The sequence below is a fragment of the Eptesicus fuscus genome, chromosome 1 (assembly GCF_027574615.1).
Source record: "Eptesicus fuscus isolate TK198812 chromosome 1, DD_ASM_mEF_20220401, whole genome shotgun sequence".
Taxonomy (NCBI): Eukaryota; Metazoa; Chordata; class Mammalia; order Chiroptera; family Vespertilionidae; genus Eptesicus; species Eptesicus fuscus.
The window spans coordinates 41,335,458-41,362,364 of record NC_072473.1 but is presented as its reverse complement, the minus strand read 5'-3'; the positions used below and the strand labels follow the sequence as shown (position 1 = coordinate 41,362,364).

The following is a 26,907-nucleotide window of genomic DNA, read 5'->3' as shown; positions in this document are numbered from 1 at the left end:
ATAGTGGGCCTCTATAGGATAGCAAGGATAGTGGTCAACTTCTCAATGGGGAGAATATGGTCCCCGCTCCAGATCCAAAGCACTAAGTCTCAGGGTCTCCAACTATAGTCCTGCAGGAGGAGCACCCTACAGGTTCAGTCTGGATACTGCCAGATGTCCCCACTGCAGGAGCAAGCTTAGCAAAAATGGAACTTCTGGGACTTGGGCAAACAGATCAAGAAAGCCTTCTAGCAAGGCTGCAGGAGGGAGGTAAGTTCTACTCCTCCCCTTAGATCTGTATTCATGCCTGCTCAAGCCCCAGACTGGAGCCTCTGAGGGAAATACACTCTGAATGTTCTAGCTCAGAGAAGAGCCACCTTTCCCCCACGAAACTGAGCCTAAGAGGATGGGGGAATTATAAAAATAGATCAATACAGTCTCCTCTTGTGGGTGGTGCTGGCCCATGGGAGGATAGTAATCTTCATGCCTCCCCCAGCTCTGCAGCTGCACCATCAGATACCACAAAGGAACTGCACTCCATAAGTCCCAGCTCCAAGTTCCACTCCCTGTTCCCTCCCCTCACCGCTAGGAACTAAGCCCAGCAGGACAGGGCTTAGTGAGACTTTGAGAAACAGATAAAGTTAGCCCGCTGCTGGCTGTGGTGATGGCCTCAGAAGAGGAGTGAGCTGCATGCCTCCCCCTAGCTCCACAGTGTGTTTGTTGCCAGAGACCCTGACAGAATGTTCCAAGAGGGTTGCTTCAAACATTCCAGCTCTGAGCTGTGCCCCTTTTTCCCTGTGAAACTGAGCTTAGGAGGGCCAGTGGGATTTGGGGTTGCAGATCAAGGCAGCCCTCAGTTGGCAGTGGCGCAGGCCCATAAGAGGAGGCCAAATTGCACACCGCCCCTTAACTCTGCAGTCACACTGCCAGAGACCCTAACAAGGGAGTCTTCTGTTGAGCATGGCATCTGCTGAACCCATGAGAGGGCAGAAAAATTTGCTCCTGTTCCAAAGCCACATAGTTCAATGACCATCTGAGAGTATCTGTAGTTTCTCCAGAAAAAGAGTATACCTCAGGTCCCTGTTGGGTGCAGCCAATGTTCCTTTCCGCCAGACATAAGCTTGGCAGGATAGTTTCACCAGTATTTGGAGAACCGGGATACTGCACTCCTCAAGCTGGTGCTGGAAGAATACGAGGGGCCAACCCTAGAAGGTGGCACTTGAAGGTGATGTGGTATATTAACTAAGGATCAGGACCTCAGTATCTGACTCTATAGATCTCTCTTTGGAGCCACACCTCCCAGATCTTCTATTTCTGGCTTCCATATGCCCTGAGTTGCCTTCCCTCTACCACAACCCTGGGTGAATACCCAAGAGCAAGCTCCTGTGCATTGGCCCTTTAGGAGAACACCTGGGATTCTAGCAGACTCCCTCTTCTTTCCAGCATGGGATTGAGACCCCCACAATCCTCAGAGGGGACTTTTGAAACTGAGATAGCTCTATGGCTTCTCAGCCACCACACCTGGATGCAGGGGTCAACCCTCTCTGCATCTCTGCCCTTTTTACTTGTTTCTGTGTAGCTTCTATAAACACTTGGATATAATACTCCTGTTCAGCTGACTTCATTTGGTCATTCATGTTGGTTGCTCTATATTTTAGCTGTAAATCTGTTTTGGTGCCAGAAGGAGGTATGTGTAGCTTCACAGTCACCTACTTCACAGTCATCTTGGATCTCCTAATTTATAAATGTAGTGTGAAGTATGGGTCCAGGTTCATTCTTCTGCATATGGATGTAGAGTTGTTCCAGCACCATTTTTTTGAAAAGACTATACTCTCCCCCTTGAATTATCTTCATACATTTGAAATTTATCAACTCAGCATAAATGTAAGAAATATTTCTGGACTCTTATCTATTCCACTGATTTTTATGTTCATTCTTGTGCCAGTACTATACTTTTTTGGTTATTAAAGGTTTGTAGTAAGTTTTGAAATCAGAAAATGTGAGTCCTCCAACTTTGTTCTTCAAAATAGTTTGGATTATTCTAACTCTCTCAAATTTTCATATGAATTTATAATCAGCTTATTAGTTTCTGAAGAAACAAGCTGGTCATTTTGATAGGTACTATAAACAATCTTAAAAATATGAAATCTTCAAATCCATGAACATGAAATATCTTTCTATTTAGTTAAGTTTTATTGATTTTCTTTCAAAAATATTCTGCAGACAAGTCTTGCATGTCTTTCATTAAATGCATTTCTAAGTATATTGTTCTTCCTGATGTTGTTAAAATGGGATTGCTTTATTTTTAAAATAAATTAAATCTAATGGGGGTATATAAAGCTAAAAAGCTTCTGCACAGCAAAAGTAACCACCAACAAAACAAAAAGGCAACTGAATGGGAGGAGATATTTGCAAGCAACAGTTTCAACAAGGGGTTCATATATATAAAATATTTATAAAGTTCATGCAACTCAATAGCAAACAAACAATCCAATTTAAAAAATGGGCAGAGTACCTGAACAGACACTTCTACCAAGAAAACATACAAATGACCAACAGATATATGAGAAGATGCTAAACTTCACTAGCTATTAGGAAAATCAAAACTACAATGGGATTGTTTTCTTAATTTCATTTTCATATTATTCAGTAGTAGTGTCTAGAAATACAAGTGAGCTTTTATTTATTTCTGTATTATTCTGTTTACATGGTGATTATAAATCTGACAGACTCAAATTCCAAAATAATTTGCAAAGACTTTTAAAATTATTTATTTATTTATTTATTTATTCATTTTATTGTTGACAGTATACATATCCCTCGTTTCCCCACTTGCCCCCCTCCAATCAGCCCCTCCACTCCAACCTAGGACTTCACCACATTATTGTCTTTGTCCATAGGCTATGCATATACATTCTTTGATTAATCTTTTCCAGTCCTTCCACGATCTTCCCCTCTGACAGTGTCAGAATGATCCATGTATCTATGCCTCTGGTCTAATTTTGTTTGTCAGCTTATTTTGTTCATTAGATTCCACATGTGGTATTTGTCTTTCTCTGACTGGCTTATGTCACTTAGCATATCTATAGGTCCATCCATGCTGTTGCAAGTAGTAAGAGTTTGTTCTCTTTTACAGCAGTACTAGTATAGTATTCCATTGTGTAGATGTACCACAGCTTATTTTTATCCATTCATCTACTGATGGACACGTGTGTTTTTTTTCAGAGCTTAGCTATTGTAAATAACACTATAATAAACATATAATATATGATTGGGTTTTCAGGATTCTTAGAATATATTCCCAGAAGTGTGATTGCTGGGTCAACTGGAGATCCATTTTTAATTTTTTTATGGAAACTCCATACTGCTTTCCACAGTGGCACCACCAGTCCACATTCTCATCAACAGTGAACTAGAGTTCCATTATGGTTCCCTTTTATTCCAAATCCTTGCCAGCACTTGTTGCTTGTTGATTTATTGTTAACAATTTTGGCAGGTGTGAGGTGATGCCTCAATGTAGTTTTAATTTGCATCTATGTGATGTTAAGCATTTTTTCATGTGTCTATTGATCATCTATATGTCTCCCTTGGGTAAGTGTGTATTCAAGTTCCTTGCCCATTGTTTAATTGTATTGTTTGTGTGCCTTCCTGATGTTGAGTTTTATAAGTTCATTACACTTATTGGAAATCAACACCTTAACCGATGTATCACTGGCAAATATGTTCTCCCATTCAGTGGGTTCCCTTTTCATTTCATTGATGGTTTCAAATTACTGCTTACATTTCATGTCTGAAAATTTTCCTGATTGATTTTTGGGAAATTGTATATATCTAGCAAATATACAAATTGTCTATTTTGCCAAGGTTGGCCAATTTGCTGTACATAAGTTTTTTAGTCTGATGTAGTCTCATTTGGTTATTTTTCATTTGTTTCCCTTGACCTAGAAGATATATTGGTAAAAATACTGCTACATGACTGGCTGAAATTTTACTACCTATGTTTCCTTCAAAGATTTTTATGGTTTAAAAACTTACATTTAAGTATTTTATCCATTTGAGTTTATTCTTGTGTGTGGTATAAGTTGGTGGTCTTATTTAATTGTTTCTATGTACCTGTCCAATTTTCCCAAAGCCATTTTTTTAAGAGACTGTCTTGATTCCATTGTATGCTCTTTCCTCCTGTGTCAAATATTAATTGACCATAATGGCATGGATCTATTTCTGGGGTCTCTCTTCTGTCCCATTGATCTATATGCCTGCTCTTGTGCCAATACCAGGCTATTTTGATTACACTGACTTTGTAGTAACAGTTTGATATCTGGTATTTTGATACCTCCAATTTTGTTCTTAATATTACTGAGGCTATTTAGGGTCTTCTTTGGTTCCATATAAATTTTTGGAATATTTGTTATAGAACTGTGACATATGCTATTGGTATTTTTAATAGGGATTACATAGAATCTATCTATTGCTTTAGGTTTTATGGACATTTGAATGATGCTAATTCTTCCAATCCATGAACACTGCATATGGTTCCATTTGTTTGTATCTTCTTCTATTACTCTTTCCAGTGTCCTATAGTTTTCCATTTATAGGCCTTTTATCTCCTTGGTTAAGTTTATTTCTAGGTACCATAATTTTTTTGTTGTTGAATGGTTAATGAGATTGTTGTTTTTTTTGTGTGTGTGTTTTTTTTTTGTTTTTTTTTTTAGTTTCTCTTTCTGAGAGTTCCTTATTGGTGTATAAAAATTCCCTTGACTTCTGGATGTTAATTTTGTATCCTGCTACTTTGGCAAATTCATTTATTAACTCTAGTATTTTTTTTGGGGGGGGGGTGGATTCTGTAGGGTTTTCTATTATGTACAGTATCATGTCATTTGCAAATAATGACAGATTTACTTCCTCCTTTCTAATTTGGATGCCTTTTATTTCTTCTTTTCTGATCGCTGTGGCTAGGACTTCCAGTAATATTGTATCTAATAAATAGGGAATATGCAAATTGACCATCACACCGTCACAAAGATGGCGGCACCAAGAGTGGAGGGAGGGTTTCTGTAACACAAGATGGCTGCGCCCACAGAGGAGGCCGAGTTCCTGTAACTAGCCTTAAGGAGCAATCAGCAGGGACCTGAGGCTGCGTGGTGCTGGGCCAGGACAGGGGACCTGAGCCTGCACCCCCCGCCTGGTGGGGCTTGACAGGGAACCTCAAGGTGCGCCCCCCGCCCCAGTGGTGGGCCGGGGGAACTCAGGCTGCTCCCCCACCCCGTGCCAAGGGACCTCAGGTCACGCCTCCATCCAGGCGCCAGGGGACCTGAGGCTGTGCCCCCCATCTGGCACTGGGCCGGAGAAACTGAGGCCATGCCCCCTGCCTCGTGGGACTTGACAAGGGACCTAGGTCGTGCACCCCACTTGACAAGGGACCTTAGGTCGTGCACTCCTCCCACCCCGGACCAGGGGATTTCAGGCCACACCCCCAACCCTGGCACCGGGGAACCTGAGGCTGCACACCCCTGCCCAGTGGGGCTTGATAGGGGACCTGAGGCTGTGCCCCCCACTAGGCTGGGCTTGACAGGGGACCTGAGGCTGTGCCCCCAGACTCGGCACCAGGCCAAGGGACCTGAGGCTGTGCCCCTGCCCAGCAGGGATTGATGGGGGTGGGGCCGGCTGGGTCAGGTTCTCACCCAATGGGGGTGGGGCTGGCTGGTTCTGGGTCTCGGTCTCGCGTGATTTTGAGGCACCATTGGTGGGCGGGGACTTGACTCTGGGTCCCACAGCACGCCCCAGACTCTGACAGAAGGAAGATTTTCATATACAGTTTACTAATTTTCTTTCATCTCTGACACTTCTATTATAGAGAAAGGGCAAATAGCAATATTAAAATATTTCCTCTAATTAATCCCCTTTTAATGTGCACAAATTTCGTGCACCAGGCCACTAGTGTTGAATAAGAGTAGTGAAAGTGGACATCTCTGTCTTGTTCCTGATCTTAAGGGAAACACTTAGTTTTTACCCATTGTGTAAGATGTTGGCTGTAAGTTTGTCTTAGATAGTTTTTATTATGTTTAGCTATGATTACACTACTCCTCTGTTCTGAGATTTTGTTTTTTAATCATTAATGGGTGTTGGATTTTGTCTAATCCTTTTTGTGCATTTGTTGATATGATCATGTGGTTTTTATCATCTATTTTGTTTATATGGTGTATCACAATTAGTAATTTGTGAATTGTATCAACCTTCCATTCCCAGAATAAATCCCACTTGGTCATGGTGTATGATCATTTTAATTTATTGCTGGATCCAATTTACTAATATTTTGTTGAGGATTTTAGCATCTATGTTCATCAGGGATATTAGCCTATAATTTACTTTCTGTGTAGTGTCTTTCTGGTTTGGGAATTACAATAATGCTGGCCTCATAAAAAAGCATGGAAGTCTTTCTTCCTTTTGAATTTTTTTGAAATACTTTTAGGAGGAGAGGTGTTAGTTCTTCCTTGAATGTTTGGAAAAATATGCCTGTGTCGCCATTCAGTATAGCACTTTCATTTGCTGGGAGTTTTAAAATTACTGTTTCAATTTCATTAATTGTTATCAAGTTCATTCAGGTTTTCTCATTTTTCTTGATTAAGTTTTGGAAGATTGTATGTTTCTAGGAATTTGTCCATTTTGCTCAAGTTGACCAATTTGTTGGCAGATTTCCTACAATCCTTTGTATTGCTGTGATGTCAGTCGTTTCCTTGCCTCTTTCATTTCTGATTTTATTTGTTTGGTTCCACTCTCTTTGTTTCTTGATGAGTCAGGTTAAAGATTCATCAATCTTGTTTATTCAAAGAAACAGCTCTTGGTTTCATTGATCTTTTGTATTCTTTTTTAGTTTCTTTGTCATATTTCTGCTCTGATCTTTATTATTTCCTTCCTTCTACTTACTCTGGCCTTTGGTTGTTATTTCTCTAATTCTTTTAGGTGTAGGGTTTGACTATTTACTTGATGTTTTTCTTGTTTCTTGTGGTAGGTTTGTAATGCTATGAACTTCCATCTCAGGACTGCCTTCACTGTGTGTCATAGATTTGGGCTTGTTGTATGTTTGTTTTCATGAATTTTTTTTATTTCTTCCATGATCTCATTGGTAACCTATTCATTATTTTATACCATACTATTTAGCTTCCATGTGTTTGTAAGTTTTAGAATTTTTTTTATTGTTGTTGATTTCTAGTTTCATGCCATTGTGATCCAAGAAGACGCTTGATAAAATTTCAATTCTCTTGATTTTTTAAAGACTTATTTTGTGTAAAAATACAATTGATCTTTTACTAGTATGTTGTTCTTGTATCCTACAACATTGCTGAACTTGTTTAGCTTATCTAATAAAAGAGTAATATGCAAATTAACTTACCTCTGCTACACCCACAAGCCACGCCCACCAGCCAACCAGGAGCAAGTATGCAAATTAACCCAACCAACATGGCTGCGGCCATGGAGAGGGCAGGAGGCTTGGGTTTCTCCAGCAATGGAGGAAGCCAAGCTTTCTGCACACCCTGGCAGGCCCAGGCCTCCACTCAAGGCTACAAAGTTTCAATTATAGAAGATAAATAAATCCCAACAAAAATGGTGGCAGCCATGGAGCTGGAGAGAGCAGGAGGCTTGAGTTGCCCCCAGTGATGGAGGAAGCCAAGTTTCTGCAGCCCTGGTCTGCCTTGGCCTCCGCTTAAGGCTACAAAGTTTCAATTATAGAAGATAAATAAATCCTAGTTACCAGGGCCTCCGCTTGGGTGGCTGGGGGGCATGGCCAGCCTGAAAACCACCACAGGCCCCTCGCCCAGGCCACCCCTTGCCCCAAGGGAACCTCCACCCTGATCTGGGACACCCTTCAGGGCAAACCAGCTGGCCCCAACCTGTGCACCAGGCCTCTATCCTATCTAATCCTATCTAATAAAAGAATAATATGCAAATTGACCATCACTCCAACACACAAGATGGCTGCCCCCATGTGGATACAAGATGGCCACCACAAGATGGCCAGCAGGAGAGGGCAGTTGGGAGGGATGAGGTCTGCAAGGGAGGGCAGTTTTGGGCAATCAGGCCAGCAGGGGAGTGCAGTTGGGAGGGACCAGGTCTGCAAGGAAGGGCAGTTGGGGGCAATCAAGCCTGCAGGGGAGGGCAGTTAGGGGTGACCAGGCCAGCAGAGGAGGGAAGTTGGGGGTGACCGGGCCTGCAGGGAAGGGCAGTTGGGGCGGACCCAGGCCTGCAGAGGAAAGAATTTGGGGGGACCAGGCCTGTAGGGGAGGGCAGTTAGGGGCAAACAGGCTGGCAGGGGAGCAGTTAGGCTTCAATCAGGCTGTCAGGGGAGTGGTTAGGGGGTGATCAGGCTGGCAGGCAGAAGTGGTTAGGAGCAATCAGGAAGTCAGGCAGGCGAGCAGTTGGGTGCCAGCAGTCCTGGATTGTGAGAGGGATGTCCGACTGCCTGTTTAGGCCCGATCTTACTCTCAAGGGGTCCCAGATTGGAGAGGGTGCAGGCTGGGCTGAGGAACACACACCCCCGTGCACGAATTTCATGCACTGGGCCTCTAGTTTGTTATAACAGGGTTTTTTATGTGTGAATTTCTTTTTTTAAAATAAATCTTTATTGTTCAGATTTATTACAGGTGTTCCTCTTTTTCATATTTTTGGATTCTTTTTTCTTTTTGTTTTTTGGTTGGGTGTTTTTTGTTTCCTCATATTTCAGATCTTTGTTTTGATTCTTGGGATACATTGATCTACAGTTGAGTTTCTGTATATTCTTTATTTCAGACAGTGTATGCTTAATTTCTGACTGGTCCTTTTCTATTTTTTTGGCATTCTCATTAAGGCCCTTGAATGTCTCACTGAGCTCCTCAGGGGTCTCATCAAGTTTCTCAGTGGTTTTTAGAAGATTCTTGAGTAACTTTATAAATGTGGTTTTGAACTCTATGTCGTCTAGTAGTTTGCTTTCCTCCATTTCTTTCATTCATGACATGATTCTTTGCCTCTGCATTTTGGCTGCTTCCCTGTGTTGATGGAGTGGCTTTGTGTGGTAGGTGACCTATAGGGGCCAGTAGCTCAGCCTCCCCAATCACCTGAGGTCGATGCTCTTGGTACACCCCTTTATGGGCTGAGTGCAAAGTCTTGGTGTAGTTAAGCCTTGATTGCTGTTGGTACACTGGGAGGAATTGACCTCCAGGCCAATTGGCTGTGAGGATCTGCTGTGTCTATAATGGAAGAACTGCTGCACTGGAGACACGCTTATGGTGCAGTACTTGTTTCAGTGGGGCTTTGGTGCTCACTGAGTCTGCCTCTTGAATGTGTCACTTATGGATATGAGGAATTGAAATCTGGTGTCTCACACTGACCACTAGGTATACTGGCTTCTGGATCTCCAATGTGGTGCAGTTCAGCTACTGTCTGAGGCCACCCAGCAGGAGCTACAGCAAGGACTACAGTTTTCTCCTCTTTGCTTGGGGTTTGGAAGTTTTGGAGCTGTCTGACCAGGGCTGCAAGTTTGCTAAGTTAAGCTGTGATAGGGCAGGCCATTTATATGCAAAAGCCGCTGCGCAGAGCTTGGGTGTGTTTGTAGATTGTGCAGGGCAGAGTCTTATGGCATCACTAGGCTAGGGCATGGCAAACAGCGATGGCTGCCAATCAGCCATCTCTGCATCTCAGACCATGTCCCCACATCCCGCGCTCCAGCGCAGTAAACAATTATTCCTGCGCACAGCTCTGCAAGCAAGCCATCCTCACTTTCCGACCCTATGGCAGACAGTCCAGCTTCTCCCCATAGGAGTTTGGGTCCCCCGCGTCTCCTGAGAAACTGGATTTCAGAGTAATCGGGAGCTTGCCTCCCTTCGGGTTGAAAAAAGCAACACCCACCGCCAGCCCAGATTGCGTGCACCTCCGTACCTCAGCTTTTCAGTGCTTGTGCACGTCTCAATGCTCTTTTCTCTTTCCTTCTAGTTATAGAACTTCCACTCAGCCAGCTTTCCCGTGGTTCTGGGTGATAGACATTTTGTCTTTTAGTTGTAGTTTTGAAATTGCTGTGCGAGGCAGCAATTTAGGTGTTTACTTATGCCACCATCTTGGATACTTTCCATGTGTGGATTTCTTAATTTTATATATACTACTAGAGGTCTGCTGCATGAAATTTATGCACTAGGAGGGGGTGTCCCTCAGCCCAGCCTGCACCCTCTTCAGTCTGGGATCCCTCGGGGGATGTCCTACTGCCAATTTAGGCTCCTAACAACTCACCTGTCTGCCTGCCTGATTGCCCCTAACCGCTTCTGCCTGCCAGTCTGATCACCCCCTAACCACTCCCCTGATGGCTTGATTAATGCCTAACTGCTGCCCTGCCAGCCTGATCGCCCACAACTGCCCTCCTCTGCTGGCCCAATGGCCCCCAACTGCCCTCTCATGCCGGCCTGATGTCCCCCAGCTGCCCTCCCCTGCCAGCCCAATGGCCCCCAACTGCCCTCCCCTGCTGGCTATATTGCCCCCAACTGCCTTCCTCTGCTGGCCTGATCGACCCCAACTGCTTTCCCCTGCTGGCCTGGTCACCCCAACTGCCCTTCCCTGCCAGCCTAATGGCCTCTAACTGCCCTCCCCTGCAGGCCTGGTCCCCCCTAACTGTCCCCTGCAATCCCTGTCCACCCCAACTGCCCTCCCCTGCCGTCCTGGTCACCCCCAACTGCTCTCCCCTGCCGGCCTGGTCACCCCAAGCTGCCCTTTTCTGCTGGCCCAATGGCCCCCAACTGCCCTCCCCTGCCGGCCCGATCACCCCCAACTGCCCTCCTCTGCCAGCCTGGTTGCCCCTAACTGCCCTTCCCTGCCGACCTGGTTGACGACAACTGCCCTCCCCTGCTGGCCTGGTCCCCCCAACTGCCCTCCCCTGCAGGCCCTGTCCACCCTAATTGCCCTCCCCTGCCAGCCTGGTCACCCCTAAATGCCCTCCTCTGCTGGCATATTCACCCCCAACTGCCCTCTCCTGCCAGCTTGATCGCCTACAACTGCACTCCCCTACTGGCCATCTAGTGACAGCGTGGGTGCAGCCATCTTGTGATGATGTGGGCATGACCATCTTGTGGTGGCCATCTTGTGACAACATGGGGCAGCCATCTTGTGATGACGTGAGGGTGGGAGAGCCACCTAGGCTTTTATTAGTATATATTATGTCATGTGAATGGTTTTAGTTTTTCTTTCTAATCTAAATGTGTTTTTCCAGGGAAACTCTCAACAGAGGGGATTGAGAGTTTTCTACCAGAAAGTCATTGTCTCAGGCCCAGGGGATATTTTGGGGGGACCCTGGGCTTAGGGGCACAGTAATTAGGCCTTACATACTACCTTTTTGCAAATTAAAATCATCTCCCCTCAAATGTCAGCTACACAGTGGGCAGAGATTTTTTTCTCTTTTGTTACTGCTTTATCTCAATTATCTAGTATGTATATTAAGCAGCAAACATAAATTTAAAGAATAAATGAATCTACCAGTCAGTCTTTTGGATTAAGGTAGCATCTTTCCCTAAGTAGTGGGCTTATGGAGTTGTTTCAGTATAGTAGATAAAGGTCTTGTCTTCTCAGAAACTCTTTATGAAGAGTCCTGCCATCCATGCCTTTAGTTTTTGCCAAAAGGGGCTCCTCCAAATTCTGTGTAAGAAATCTGCATCCACCTGGTTGTAGTTGCCTTCTTGCCCTTTCATTATTATTTGAAGTATGACTTGAACTTAAATTTGGTTCTGTCTTGACCTGACTTTCCAACCCACGCACCCCCACCAATATTTTTGCTCCTTCCCACTGTAATTGTTTCAAAGAGTCATCTCATTTCAGGCATCTGAAAGCCAACATTTTGTTTTCATTTGACTGTCTTCTTGAGAAGAAAAGAAATGTTTCTTATCTCTTGAAGGCCTGCCCATTGTATTCTTTTCATAGCAGGGATTAGCTTGCTTTATGAGAAGCTGGAAAAAGCTAATAGATTATGAGAAAATGAGGTGTTTATTGGTACAGATAGACAGCACCAGGTTTATGATGTGTTTGCTTCAAGGACTTAGAATCACTTTTTGAACAGATCTGTTCCTTAATTAATTATCCCTCATCACTGCCTATTTATTGTATCAATGGGCGGCTATTAGCACATCGAAGACACAAAGCTGACCTTTGTAAGATAGAAAAAGATTTTTAATACATCATTTGCAGAGGGTGATAAGTTCTGGGTAGAGATACATTTTTGCACATTTGACTGTATATGCAAAATGCATTAAAATGGATTGAGCTCTTACTAATTACCAACCACTCTGGCAAATAAGTAGACTATATGCTGGTGACATCTCTACGTTCACTGGGTGGTAACCATGCTCTCCAAGCTCTATGAGGCAAAGGGAGAGGAGAATACACAGAGTTGGGAAGGAACTACTGTCACTCTGGCTTCATCCCAAAGCTTCTGTACCCCTAAATCCACCCACCAACATACATTTTTTTGTTGTCAGAAATAGTGATGCATTGAAATTGATTTATCCTACTTTCTTGAGGCAGGAATGTGGAAAAACCAGGGGTGGGATATGGGAGGGATAGATGGATTGTTGAATAAAGTTGTAGAGACACCTGACAAGCTCTTTGGCTAATTATCCTAGCAGATCTTGCCACTCTTCTTAGGGTACCACCCTTCCTTTTCAGCATGCCCCCTAGTTTTCCTTCTTTCTAGGACTGTGGTGAAATGAACCATTTCCATGAGTTAATTAATCCAAGATCAAGAAATACCTTACTCAGCTTCCCCAACAGTTGTGTTTGTTTTTTTAATTTCTTTTTTTATTGTCTAAAGTTTTACATTTGTCTTCATTTTCCCCAATTTACCCCTACCCCTGCCATTCCTACCCTAGGAAAACCCCCACTGCCTCAGTGCCTGTGTCCATTGGATATGCTAATATGCATGCATACAAATCCTTTGGTTGCTCTCTAACCATCCCTCCCCTTCCACTTGTCTCTGGATCTATTATTGTTTATCAAATTATGTTGATCATTATATCCCACATATGAGTGAGATCATGTGATATTTATCTTTCTCCGACTGGCTTATTTCGCTTAGCATAATGCTCTCCAGTTCTATCCATGCTACTGCAAATGGTAAAAGTTCCTTTTTTATAGCAGCATAGTATCCCATTGTGTAGATGTACTACAGGTTTTTATTCCATTCATCTCCTCATGGGAACTTAGGCTGTTTCCAAATCTTAGCTATTGTAAATTGTGCTGCTATGAACAAAGGGGTGCATATACCCTTTCTGATTAGTGTTTCTGGTTTCTTGGGATATAGTCCTAGAAGTGGGATTACTGGGTCAAATGGGAGTTCCATTTTTATCTTTTTGAGGAAACTCCATACTGTCTACCACAGTGGCTGCACCAGTCTGCATTCCCACTAGCAGTGCAGGAGGGTTCCTTTTTCTCCACATCCTTGCCAGCACTTGTCATTTGTTGATTTGTTGATGATAGCCATTCTGACAGGTGTGAGATGGTATCTCATTGTTGTTTTGATTTGCATCTCTTAGATGATTACTGACTTTGAGCCTGTTTTCATATGTTCCTGGGCTTTCTATATGTCCTCTTTTGAAAAGTGTCTATTTAGATCCTTTGCCCATTTTTTGATTGGATCATTTATCTTAGTTTTGTTAAGTTGTATGAGTTCTCTGTAAATTTTGGAGATTAAACCCTTATCAGAAATATCATTGGCAAATATGTTCTCCCATACAGTGGGCTTTCTTGTTGTTTTGTTGATGGTTTCTTTTGCTGTGCAGAAGCTTTTTATTTCGATGTAGTCCCATTTCTTTTTCTTCCTAGTCTCCATTGCCCTAGGAGCTGTGTCTGTACAGATATTGCTATGACATATGTCTGCTATTTTGCTGCCTATGGAGTCTTGTAGGATTTTTATGGTTTCCCGTCTTATATTTAAGTCCTTTAGCAATTTTGAGTTTGTTTTTGTGTATGGTGTAAGTTGGTGATCTAGTTTCTTTCTTTTTTTTTTTTTTGCATGTATCTGACCAAATTTTCCAGCACCATTTATTGAAGAGACTGTCTTGACTCCATTGTATGCTCTTCCCTCCTTTGTCAAATATGAATTGAACATAATGGCTTGGGTTGATTTCTGGGTTTTCTGTTCTGTTCCATTAGTCTATATGTCTGTTCTTGTGCCAGTACCATGCAATTTTGAGAACAGTGGCTTGGTAATATAGCTTGATATCTGGTATTGTGATCCCTCCAACTTTGTTCTTCTTTCTCAGGATTGCTGTGGCTATTCTGGGTCTTCTTTTATTCCAGATGAATTTTTGGTCTTTGTTCTAAATCTTTGAAATATGCCATTGGTATTTTAATGGGGATTGCATTGAATCTGTAGATTGCTTTAGGGAGTATGTACTTTTTAATGATGTTAATTCTGCCAATCCATGAACATGGTATGTTCTTCCATTTGTTTATGGCTTCTTCTATCTCTTTTTTCAATGTCCTGTAGTTTTCTGAGTATAGGTCTTTTACCTCCTTAGTTAAGTTTATTCCTAGGTATCTTATTTTTTTTTTTTTTTGGTGCAATGGTAAATGGGATTGTGTTTTTTTTTTTTTTTTTTTGCTTCTCTTTCTGTGAGTTTATTATTAGTGTATAAAAAGGCCATAGATGTCTGAGTGTTAATTTTGTATCCTGCTGCATTGCTAAATTCATTTCTTAGCTCCAGTAGTTTTTTTGATGGAGTCTTTGGGGTTTTCAATGTATAGTATCATGTCATCTGCGAATGACAGTTTTACCTCTTCTTTTCCAGTTTGGATGCCTTTTATTTCATCATCTTGTCTAATCGCTATGGCTAGCACTTCCAGTACTATATCGAACATCAGTAGTGAAATTGGGCATCCCTGTCTTGTTCCTGTTCTTTGGAGAAATGCATTTAGTTTTTGCCCATTGAGTATGATGTTGACTGTAGGTTTGTTATATAAGGCTTTTATTATGTTGAGGTATGATCTCTCTATTCCCACTTTCCTGAGAGTTTTTATCAAGAAAGGGTGTTGGATTTTGTCAAATGCTTTTTCTGCATTGATTGATATGATTATGTGATTTTTGTCTCTCAGTTTGTTTATGTGATGTATCACATTTATTGATTTGTGGATATTGTACCATCCTTGCATCCCTGGGATAAATCCCACTTGGTCATTGTGTATGATCTTTCTAATGTAATGCTGAATCCATTTGCTAGAATTTTGTTGAGGATTTTAGCATCTATGTTCATCAAGGGTATTGGTGTGTGGTTCTCTTTTTTTGTGGTATCTTTATCTGGTTTTCGAATTAGGGTAATGCTGTCTTCATAGAAAGAGCATGGAAGTGTGCCTTCCTCTTGAATTTTTTGGAATAGTCTGAAGAAGATAGGTTTTAGTTCTTCCTTGAATGCTTGGTAGAACAACCCTGTAAAGACATCTGGACCAGGGCTTTTGTTTGCTGGAAGATTTTTGATCGCTGCTTCAATATCTTCAGTACTTATCAGCCTATTCTGTTTTTTTTTATTCTTTTTGATTGAGTTTTGGGAGCATGTAATTTTCTAAGAATATATCCATTTTGTCTAGGTTGTCCATTTTGTTGGAATAGGGTTGTTCATAGTATTTTTTCATAATAGTTTGTATTTCTCTGGGATTGGTTGTTACTTTGCCTCTTTCACTTCTGATTTTGTTCATTTGGGTCCTCTCTTTTTGCTTCTTGGTGAGCCTGGATAGAGGTTCATCAATCTTGTTTATCTTTTCAAAGAACCAGCTCTTGGTTTTGTTGATCTTGTATATTGTTTTTGGGGGTTTTTTTTTGGTCTCTATGTCATTTATCTCCATTCTGATCTTTATTATTTCCTTCCATCTCCTCATGCTGGGCTTTTCTTGTTGCTCTCTTTCTAACTCTTTGACTTGTAGGGTTAGGTAATTTATTACCATTGTTTCTTGTTTTTTTGAGATAGGTCTGCAGAGCTGTGAACTTCCCTCTAAAGACTGCTTTCACTGTGTCCCATAGATTATTGGATTGTTGTATTTTCATTGTCATTTGTTGCCATGGTGCTTTTTATTTCTTCTTTGATCTCTTTGGTAACCCAATCATTGTTTAATAGCATGCTATTTAGCCTAGAGGTGCTTGATTTTTATTTTTTTATTGTAGTTTATTTCTAGTTTTATGCCATTGTGATCTGAGAATATGCTTGATATGATTTCTATCTTCTTGAATTTGGAGAGACTTTGCCTGTGCCCCAATATGTGGTCTATGTTTGAAACTGACTCACGTGCACTTGAGAAGAATGTATATTCTGTGGCTTTCGGGTGGAATGTTCTGAAGATGTCAATTAATTCCATCTGATCTAGTGAGTCATTTAAGATTGCTGTTTCTTTGCTGATTTTTTGTTTAGGGGATTTGTCTAGTGGTGTTAGTGGGGTATTAAAGTCCCCTACTATGACTGTATTGCTGTCAATCTCTCCCTTGATATCCCTAGAAGTTTTTTTTTTTTTTTTCTGTATTGGGTGCTCCTGCATTGGGTGCATAAATGTTTACCAGAGTTATAGCTTCTTGTTGAATTCCTCCCTTTAGTATTATGAAGTGGCCTTCCTTATCTCTTGTTCTGGCCTTCATTTTGGGATCTAATTTGTCAAGTATAAGTATTGTTACCCCAGCTTTTTTTTTTTTTTTTCAGTTCCATTCACCTGGAAAACCTTTTTCCATCCCTTCACCATCAGTCTGTGTCACTCCTTTGTTCTAAGGTGGGTTTCCTGTAGACAGCTGATATATGAGTCATGCTTTCTTATCCACTCATCTACCCTGTGTCCTTTGATTGGGGCATTTAATCAATTTACATTCAAAGTTATTATTGATAGCTACTTGTTTGTCAACATTTTTACTCTTTATGCCTGTTTTCTTTTTTCCCTTCTTATTTCTTCTTTTTACAGCAGATCCTTTAGCATTTCTTGCATTGCTTGTTTGGTGTTAATAAACTCTCTTAGTCCTTTTTTATTTGTGAAGCTCTTGATTTCACCCTGTATTTTGATTGATAACCTTGCTGAATACAGTATTCTTGGATTCAGACCCTTCCTTTGCATGACTTTGTATATTTCATTCCATTTCCTTCTGGCCTGATGTGTTTCTGTTGAGAAATCAGTCGCTAGTCTGATGGGGGATCCTTTGTAGGTAACTTTCTGTCTCTCTCTGGAAGCCTTAAGATTCTTACTTTGTCATTGGTGTTTGTCAATTTAATTATAATGTGTCTTGGTGTCGATCTTTTGGGGTTCATCTCATTTGAGCTGCTGTGAGCTTCTTATACTTGTGTGAGTTATTTCTTCTTGATATCAGGGAAGTTTTCTGTCATTATTTCTTCAAACAGGTTTTCTATTCCTTGCTCATTTTTCTCTCCTTCTGGCACCCTTATTATGTGGATGTTGTTTCATTTCATGTTGTCCCAAAGTTCCCTTAGGCTCACCTCCTGTTTTTGTAAGTTTTTTTTTTTTTTTCCCTAGATGCTGCCCTGCTTGGGGATTTTCCCCTACCTCATTTTCTAGCTCTCTCATACAGTCCTCCACTTCTTCTAGTCTACTTCTGATGCTTTCTATTGAGTTCTTTATTGCAGCAATGTCATTTTTCATTTCTTCTTGGTTCTTCATTTCCTCTTGGTTCTTACACATATTGTTGAATTTGTCTTCCATTCTTTTCATCCACCTTATGACCATTTCTCTGAATTCTTTCTCTGACAGGTTGCTTGCCTCCATTTTGTTTACTTCCTTTTCTGGTGATGCCTCACTTTCTTTGGTATGTGGGCTGTTTATTTGTCTCCCCATGATTGCTCCTCTCAGCATTTCTGGTTATTTAGCTCTCTCTCTCCTGCGTTGACTTAAAGGTACACAATACAACACAACAAGACACAACACAGGGCACCAAACACAAATGTATTCATAATACTAATACCCGCAAATACAGGTGACCACTAGAGAAAAGAGAATTAGGGAATACAAAAGAGTGCAAAATGATATTGAGAAAATGAAAAAAATGTAAGAGAGAAAAGAAACAGAAGAAAAAAGAAGGGGAAAAATACATGCATATGGGCAGAAAACTCCAATAAAACAACAACTAATCCAAAACATGAAAACAACACCCACCAATGAATGCAAACTACAAATAAGAACTAACCCCCCAAAAATGCAAACAACAAACCTCCCAACAACAAACACCCAGATGAATCTGAGGTGACAGAGCTGTTTTCCAGAATGTGAGGCCAAGGAATTGAATGAATGGGGAAATAGCTACAATTCAGTATAGAGGAGGTAGAAAGAGAATGAGTGTATAAGAAGAAAAGTAAAAAACAAAATACCAAAGAAAGAAGAAATATATATATATATATATATATATATATATATATATAGATATATATATTAAAATATATATACAAAAGAAAATTATATATATATATATATATATATATATATATAAATTTTCCTCCTTCTTTAATCTATCTATCTATGTATTTGTTTACTATTGAAAAATGAGAATAGAGAGTAAATAGGCCTGAGTTGGTGATTAGAATTAGTGAAGCTATTAGTGGAAGAAGAGAATAAGCAAGGAGGGGAAAAACAGAAGCAAAAAAAAAAAATCAAAGAAACAAACAAACAAAAAAACACTAACCAACAATCAAACAAACAACAAGGCAGAAAGAAGGAAAATGGCAAAAAAAATAGAATTTGGATAGTGAAGAAAGAGAAGAGAGAAGAATGTATGGGCTTGGAGCAGGGGAGAGGAAATTAGATATATAAGATCAGTAAGATCAATTTTTAACAGGAAGTAAAAAGAAAGGGTAGAGAAAACCTAAAGCAGGAACAGGGTAAGAGTAACAAGATAGAAAGGGGGAAAAGTGAGGAAGAGCGTGTAGGCATAAAGGAAAAATTGAGATAGAGTAAAATAATGCTACAGGGAAAATAAAAATAGAATGTAGAACACTAATTCCAAGATAAAATAAAATAAAATAAAGAAAAATTAAAATAAAACTTTTAAAAAAGGGTAAAATAATATTATTAACCTTTTGCACTCAGATGTCGAGTGTGACTCGACACGGTTAGCATCGGTAGTAGCTCTTTTTATACTCTTTGAATGTATCAATAATTTGAAATATAAAAAAATCCAAATAAATAAGTTTGTATGAAAAGCAACTCCAGTTTTTTATTCTACTGCCGTGCTTTGTAAAATCTGGGGTATTTAAAAAATTAAATCCCTAGTAGAATAAAGAAATCGAGAAAAAAGCAAGCGAGTGCAAAGGGTTAATACTAATAGTTAAAAATATCTACATTACTAAAAGAGAAACATGCAAATTAACCATCACTCTGTTATGCCAAGCCACCCCCCAACCAACCAGGAGCAAGTATGCAAATTAACCCAACCGAGATGGCCTCTGGCCATGGAGCTGGAGCAAGCAGGAGGCTTGGGTTGCCTCGGCAATGGAGGAAGCTAAGATTCCCACCCACCCTGGCCTGCCCTGGCCTCCGCTCAAGGCTACAAAGTTTCAATTATAGAAGATAAATGAATCCTAGATACTTGCGTCCAGCTGGCCCTGGCCTCCGCTCAAGGAGGCACTGAAAAAAAAAAAAAGAAAAAGAAGAAAAGGAGGGGCTGGGACCTTGGGTCACTGGGGGGTGATCAGGCCAGGATGGGATGGCAGGGGCCGTTGGGGGTAAGCAGACCAGCAGGGGCTCCTGTTGGGGGTGAGCAGGCCAGCAGGGGGACAGTTGGGGGTAAGCAGGACAGTGGGGAGGGAAGGTGGGGGCGAGCAGGCCAGCAGGGGTGGCAGTTGGGGGTGATCAGGCTGGCAGGGGGGCATTTGGGGGTGAGCAAGGGGGTGGGGGGGAGTTGGGAGTGAGCAGGCTGGCAGGGGGGCATTTGGGGGCGAGCAGGTGGGTGGCGGGGAGGGAGTTGGGGCTGAGCAGGCTGGCAGGCAGAGTGGTTAGGGGCAATCAGGCAGGCAGGCAGGCAGGCAGGTGAGCAGTCCCAGATTGTGAGAGGGATATCCGACTGCCAGTTTAGGCCCGACCCCTGTAAACTGGCAGTAGGACATCCTTCGAGGGGTTCCAGATTGGAGAGGTTGCAGGCCGGGCTGAGGAACCCCCCTCTCCCTGTGCATGAATTTTGTGCACTGGGTCTCTAGTAAATATAATAAAAAACAAGGTAAAATCAAGTGAGAAAAAAATTAGTTTCTTAAGTAAAAGATAAAAAATAAAAATGTGAAGTAGTGAAGGTCAATCTCTTCTTCCACTGTTCTGCATGGCATGTCTGCTTCCTTGCAGGTAGTCAGCACAGTAATGAAGTTTCCTGCGATCCACTCTTCCTCTGTGTCATAAGCCACAACCTTGTTTTCAAGCAGGCGGGATATCTCTGCTCTCTTTGGTTCTCAGCGTGCCTTTAGTTGTATTTACGCACAAGAGTCTATTTCTGATACAGGCCCTGGGTGGCAGTGTTTCTGTCTTAATATCTGGGACTAAAAGGCCTCTCTACCCTGGCTCTGTGTGCAACCCTGCATGCGACTCTGCGTGTGTCTTTTCCCCCTGGCTCTGTGCAGCCAATACAGAATTTCAGGCTGCCTTTCTGGGTCCAGTCCAGCTGTGGGTTAATGTCTAGAATCCCCTTCTGCCAGCATCCCTGTGGACCCCCTTCCACATTCGAGGGCTACACTGACCCCAAGGACCGTGGATTTTGTAGGGGGCAGTCTTCCTCTGAGACTCCAGTTCCCACTGTGCGTGTTTCTCCCTCCAACCTGGATTCCAGATCTCACCTTTCTCTAGGCAATATCTGACCTTTTCGTCTGCAGGTTGCCACCTGTGTTTATTTCACCAGTTCCTGGTGAGTGCTCTTTGATTCAGCTGTTCCTTCTGCTCTGTGAGAAGGCACAGGGCCTGTCCCCGAATTCGCGCTGCTCTGTCTCCCCTGAGCAGACCTTTCAGGTGCCTGTGGTCAGGGAGGTTGGAGTTCCAGCACTCATGGATTCGCAGTTGAGGTAACTAGACCCTGGGTTTTGTGGTTGTAAGGTCCCAAGAGGTATCAGAGATCCCCCGGTTCAAGGTAAGGCTGGGGTTCCGATCACATTCAGTCTCCTGATCACAGCCATCTCCCCTTCAAGATGGTATGACCTCTGAGGCAGAGCTGGCCACTCCCGGAGAGATTTCAGCTGCAGTAGAGGCTACCTGGTCGGGGGTGGGGGCGGTCCGCCAGTCCCCAACAGTCCCTTGGAATATAGCTGTCCCTCACTCACAAATACTGACACTCCTGGCACGTCCATGCACTCTTCTTTCGTTTTCACACTCTCACACTATCTTGCAGCCTGCAGTCCCATGGGCAGCCATCTTGGATCCTCCCCCCAACAGTTTCTTTCCTGCATCCCTTTGCTTCATGATTTGGAATGGATCGTTTGAACCTCTATCAATTGTATCCAGTTTTGATTTGTCTAATATTTCTAAGCTCACCTTGTCCCAATCCCTTCTCTACTCCTTTTCTGTCTCTCTTAAAATTGAGGCAAGCTGAAACCGGTTTGGCTCAGTGGATAGAGCGTCGGTCTGCGGACTCAAGGGTCCCAGGTTCGATTCCGGTTAGGGGCATGTACCTTGGTTGCGGGCACATCCCTTGTAGGGGGTGTGCAAGAGGCAGCTCATTGATGTTTCTCTCTCATCGATGTTTCTAACTCTCTGTCCCTCTCTCTTTCTCTCTGTAAAAAATCAATAAAATATATTTTTAAAAAAATTGAGGCAAAAGGAGCTAGTACAGTAGTTAAGACCAAAAACTCTGGAGCCAGACTGCCTGGCTTCTATCCCAGCTTTTCTGCTTCCTAACTTTGTGACTTGGGATGAAATCCCTAACTTTTTAAGGCTCAGTTTCCTCTTCTGTGAAATGGTGATAATAATGGTTCCTGCCTAGCAGAACTGAATAATACAGTTAACTGAAAACTCAACACAGTGGCTGGTATATACTAAGTGCTCAATAAACAGATGTTGCTATTATGTGATACAAAGACATTATGACATCTCCATTCCAACCTTGAGAAAGTACAGATATTTGCATATCCAAAGAATTTTACAGTCAAATTTTAATGATTACATGTGCAGGCATTGAGGGAAATTAACACCGAAGGCACTGGTTTGGATATGCCCACTCTAGTTTCTAACTTTGATCTCCATACTCATAGGTGTTGTGTTTAACAATAATCCAGCCATGGCACCTCATATGTATAGCTTAATCCTTTTTTTACTTTGATCCAACTATTCTCCTTAATATGCCCCAATATGAATGTGTTCTGTTTGTCATTGCTCTTCTCTCTTCTGAAACCATTTTAGCTAAGAAGTCTCTGAAGATGATTTCCCATCTTTCATTTTATAGATGATAGGTCACCAGAGGCCAAGAGAAAATTAGACTCATTCCTAGGGTCAACAAGTCACCCTGGAGCCAGGCCTGGCATGCAGTTTACAGGGGCCTCTGAAGGCTTTCTGAATACCTGAAGAATTTAGTTTATCCTTTTTCTACTTGTTTGAAAACTTCTCAAAGAGGAAAGTTAATCCTTTCTTTCTCTGCCTTCTTCCACAGCTCTGGGTGAACCAAGAGGATGGGGTAGAGGAAGGGCCCAGTGATGTGCAGAATGGGCACCTGGACCCCAACTCAGACTGCCTCTGTCTGGGCCGGCCACTACAGAACCGAGATCAGATGCGGGCCAATGTCATCAATGAAATCATGAGCACTGAGCGTCATTACATCAAGCACCTCAAGGACATTTGTGAGGTAGGTCCAGCTATGATAGTGCTTGTGGTGGCACTTAGGGTGAAATAGAGTGCACTTCCATGAAGATACAACAACTCCCTGGGCCCTACCTGTGACAGTTAAAGATGTTGGAAAGAGCACCTTGACTGGCTTCCTAAATTTTGTTCATAAGAAACTGATTCTTTGGAGCTTCTCAGTCTCTCTCTCTCTCTCTCTCTCTCTCTCTCTCTCTCTCTCTCTCACTATTTGTTCCTGGGTATTTTTAAAAATTCTTTATTATTGAAAGTACTACATACGGTATGTCCCCTCCCCCCCATTGTCCTCTCCCAGCCTGCTCCTGCCCACCAACCCAGCCTACACCCTCCACTCTCAATTGTCTGTGTCCATTGGTTATTCTTATATGCATACAAGTTATTTGGTTGATCTCTTACCCCCCACCCATCCCCCCAGCCCACACTCCCCTGTCTTCCCTCTAATGTTTGATGGTCTGTTCCATGCTTCTATGTCTCTGGATTCAGTTTATGTTTTTCATTATAATCCAAAAATGAGTGAGATCATGTGATACTTATCCTTCTCTGACTGGCATATTTTGCTTAGCATAATGCTCTCAAGGTCCATCCATGCTGTTGTATATGGTAAGAGTTCTTTATTTTTTACAGCAGTGTAGTATTCCATTGTGTAGATGTAGCACTGTTTTTTAATCCACTCATCTGCTGATGGGCACTTAGGCTGTTTCCAAGTCTTAGCTATTGTAAATTGCACTGCTATGAACATAGGGGTGCATATACCATTTCTGATTGGTGTTTCTGAGATCTTAGGATATATTCCTAGAAGTGGGATTACTGGGTTAAATGGGAGTTCCATTTTTAATTTTTTTGAGGAAATACCACACTGTTTTCCACAGAGGCTGCACCAGTCTGCATTCCCACCGGTAGTGTATAAGGGTTCCCTTTTCTCCACTGTTTGTTCATGGGTATTTTTTAAAATTCGTCATTTCTTCTTTGTTGATGATAGCCATTCTGACAGGTGTGAGATGGTACCTCATAGTGGTTTTGATTTGCATCTCTTGGATAATTAGTGACTTTGAGCATTTTTTTTTTCATATGCTTCTTGGCCTTCTATATGTCCACTTTTGAAAAGTGTCTATTTAGGTCCTTTGCCCATTTTTTGATTGGATTGTTTATCCAGCCAACCCATGCAAAGCTTTTGTTGGCAATCTGCCAGTTTTGTATTTCTTAATTATACTTGGTGCTAAAGTTAAGAGTTTAAGTGGGAAATATCTCTTTGTCCTATCTTGCAATCATAGGTATCAAAGGAAGTCTTTTAAAAATTTTAATATTTTAAACTACAGTTTACATTCAATATTATTTAATCTTAGTTTCAGGTGTAAAGCATAGTAGTTAAATAATCATTTACTTTACAAAGCGTTCCCCAGATATTTCTAGTTCCCAATTTGCACAATACATAGTTATCACAATATTGTTCACTATATTTCCTATGTTCTACTTTACATCCCCATGACAATTTTGTAACTACCAATCTGTAGTTCTCAATGCCTTTACTTTTTTTCACCCAATCCTCTAACCCTTTCTCCTTTTGGCAACCATCAGTCTGTTCTCTGTATTTAAAAATCAGTTTCTATTTTGTTTGTTCATTTATTTTGTTCTTTAGATTCCACAAATAAGTGAAATGTGGCATTTGTTTTTCTGTGACTGACTTATTTCACTTGGCATACTACCCTCTAGGTCCATCCATGCTGTTGTAAAAGAAAGGTTTAACTAGAGCAGTGGTCAGCAAACCGTGGCTCGTGAGCCACATGCGGCTCTTTGGCCCCTTGAGTGTGGCTCTTCCACAAAGTACCACGTGCGGGCGCGCACGTACAGTGCGATTGAAACTTCGTGGCCCACGTGCAGAAGTCGGTTTTTGGCCTGGGCGAGTCTATTTTGAAGAAGTGGCGTTAGAACACTCAAGGGGCCAAAGAGCTGCATGTGGCTCACGAGCCGCGGTTTGCCGACCACTGAACTAAAGCAAAAGAAGGGTGGAAAAAGTTGTTTCTATCTGGGCCAGAAGAGAGTATTTTAGCCCAGGATGTGTTACCTCTAACCCAAAATCTGTGAGAAGAAATATGATTTATCAGAAAGAACATCAGACTCAGAATTGGAAGTCACTATTCAGGTCACAACTTAATCACTGAGGAACATCAGGTGAATCTTCTCCCTCCTGGGCCTTGTTCCCCAACTCTAAAATGAGGGGATTAGAAGAGTTACTTTTTTAAGTGCTGTATGGCTCTTTCTCTTGTTCTGTGTGATCTAGATATGTTCTCACTAGAGAAAGCTCTGGTAGTGATCCAGGTTACTTCTGCATTTCTTTCCATATCCTCCTTGGTACCCATGGAGACATGTCTTACTTGGGCATGAATGTGTTCATGTCTACTCTTTCTATAGTTTAAAGGAGATCTCTAAATACTTCTCACTTTAGTGCTGTTGAAGAAGAAATGAGGTACACTGCATTCAATATAGTAAAAAGCCACTATCCTACCATTTGCAACAGCATGGATGTAGCTGGAGAGCATTATGCTAAGTGAAATAAGTCAGTCAGAGAAAGATAAATATCACATGATCTCACTCATTCGTGGATTATAATGAATGATATAAACCGATGAACAAAAACCTATCTAGAGAGAGAGAACCATTGATCAGATCCTCAAACCTCAGAGGGAAGGTAGGGAAGGGTGCGGGTAAAGGGGATAGATCAACCAAAAGACTTTGTATGCATGCATATAAGCATAAGTGATGGATGCAGACAACAGGGGGTGAGGGTGAGGGCAGGACTTGGGGTTGGGGGGGACAATAGGGGAATAAGGACACATTTGTAATACCTTAATCAATAAAGGAAAAACAAACAAACAAAAAGTCACTATCTATTAGAGAATAAACACACACACACACACACACACACACACACACACACACACACACTCCTGGCAGCAGATGTGCTTTACAAATATTTAAGTTACAATGCCCTTATTTTACAAATGAGTAAGTAAGAAATAAAGTCAGAGTCATTCAGTGAGGCCAGTAAGAGAAAATATCTTTTTAAATAGGTTTTCTGCAAAAGGCAACATTCTTCTTTCTAAATCCAGACAGTGAGATAAAAAAAAAAAAAAAAAAAAACAACCTTGGCTTAGTTCTAGGTCACCTTGACCAATGATTGGTGGTACTACTTCTTGTAAACTTAAAACTCATAATCAGGGAAATTGAGGTAAAGGCCAAGCAAAGTTAAAGATGATTTATAAAGTTACCTTGTCTTCCTCTCTTGAGGAAGATAATATCAGTCATCCCATAACTGTGAAATAAATTTATGCTCAAATTCTTCCAGAGAAGCTGGACTAGCTTTCCTCAGTCATTTATATTACTGTCTCCTATTCCTCACCATCCAGAAACTCTTCCTTAGACCTAATTGAGTTGCTGTAGCTTCAAGTCATTTCCATTTGATATGTTTAAGCCTGAGGTTTTCAAACTTATTTACCATGTGGGTTTTCCTTTCTGGGAATTGCCTATCTTGATGTTTTCCAATTGTCTTTACATCTACGTTTACACATAGAAAATGATAACGCATTGTATAAAATGCTATTTGTATAGCATCCTAAAGTAAAGGGATTTGGCAGCTTGTCAGTCTGAAGTGACTAACCCAGGGGTTTCTGTCTGACCTAGGCCCTAACTCTTTGTACCACCTGGACACTCCTGGCCCTGTTCTTATCTTCTGTTTACTTTCCTATAGTTTAACATGTTTTTCTTGCTGATTTATAGGATTTTGTTATATATTTCAGATGTTAATCTGTTGTTAGTTTTCCATATGACAGGTATCTTTCTTCCTGATATTTCCTAGGTTTTTGTTAATGGTTTTATTTAATTTGAAGAAAGTGTTTCCTGGCCTAAAAAGAGAAAGAAGAAAAGACAGCCGCCAGTTTATACTTTCTGCTTCTAGTTTACCTTTTGTCATCATTACCATGAAAAGAGCTAGTCACTTTGTAGTTATTCAATATATATTTATTAAGCAGCAACTACATGCCAGGTACTGTAATAAACTCTGGGATATAGCTGGGAAGAAGGCGAACATAGTCATCATTCCCAAACTTTCTTAAATCTATTTTCAAGATGTTTATC

At 41.5% G+C, this 26,907-nt stretch overlaps 1 protein-coding gene across 2 annotated transcripts in view; it reads left to right on the top strand.

Moving 5' to 3' along the window:
* ARHGEF9 (Cdc42 guanine nucleotide exchange factor 9) overlaps nt 1-26,907 on the top strand; it is a 187,921-nt gene that overhangs the window by 50,289 nt on the left and 110,725 nt on the right. For both annotated transcript variants that reach the window (XM_054716181.1, XM_054716177.1), the window contains exon 3: nt 22,571-22,762. In XM_054716181.1, coding sequence (XP_054572156.1) covers nt 22,571-22,762 — 192 coding nt within the window. The remainder of the gene's footprint in view (nt 1-22,570; nt 22,763-26,907) is intronic.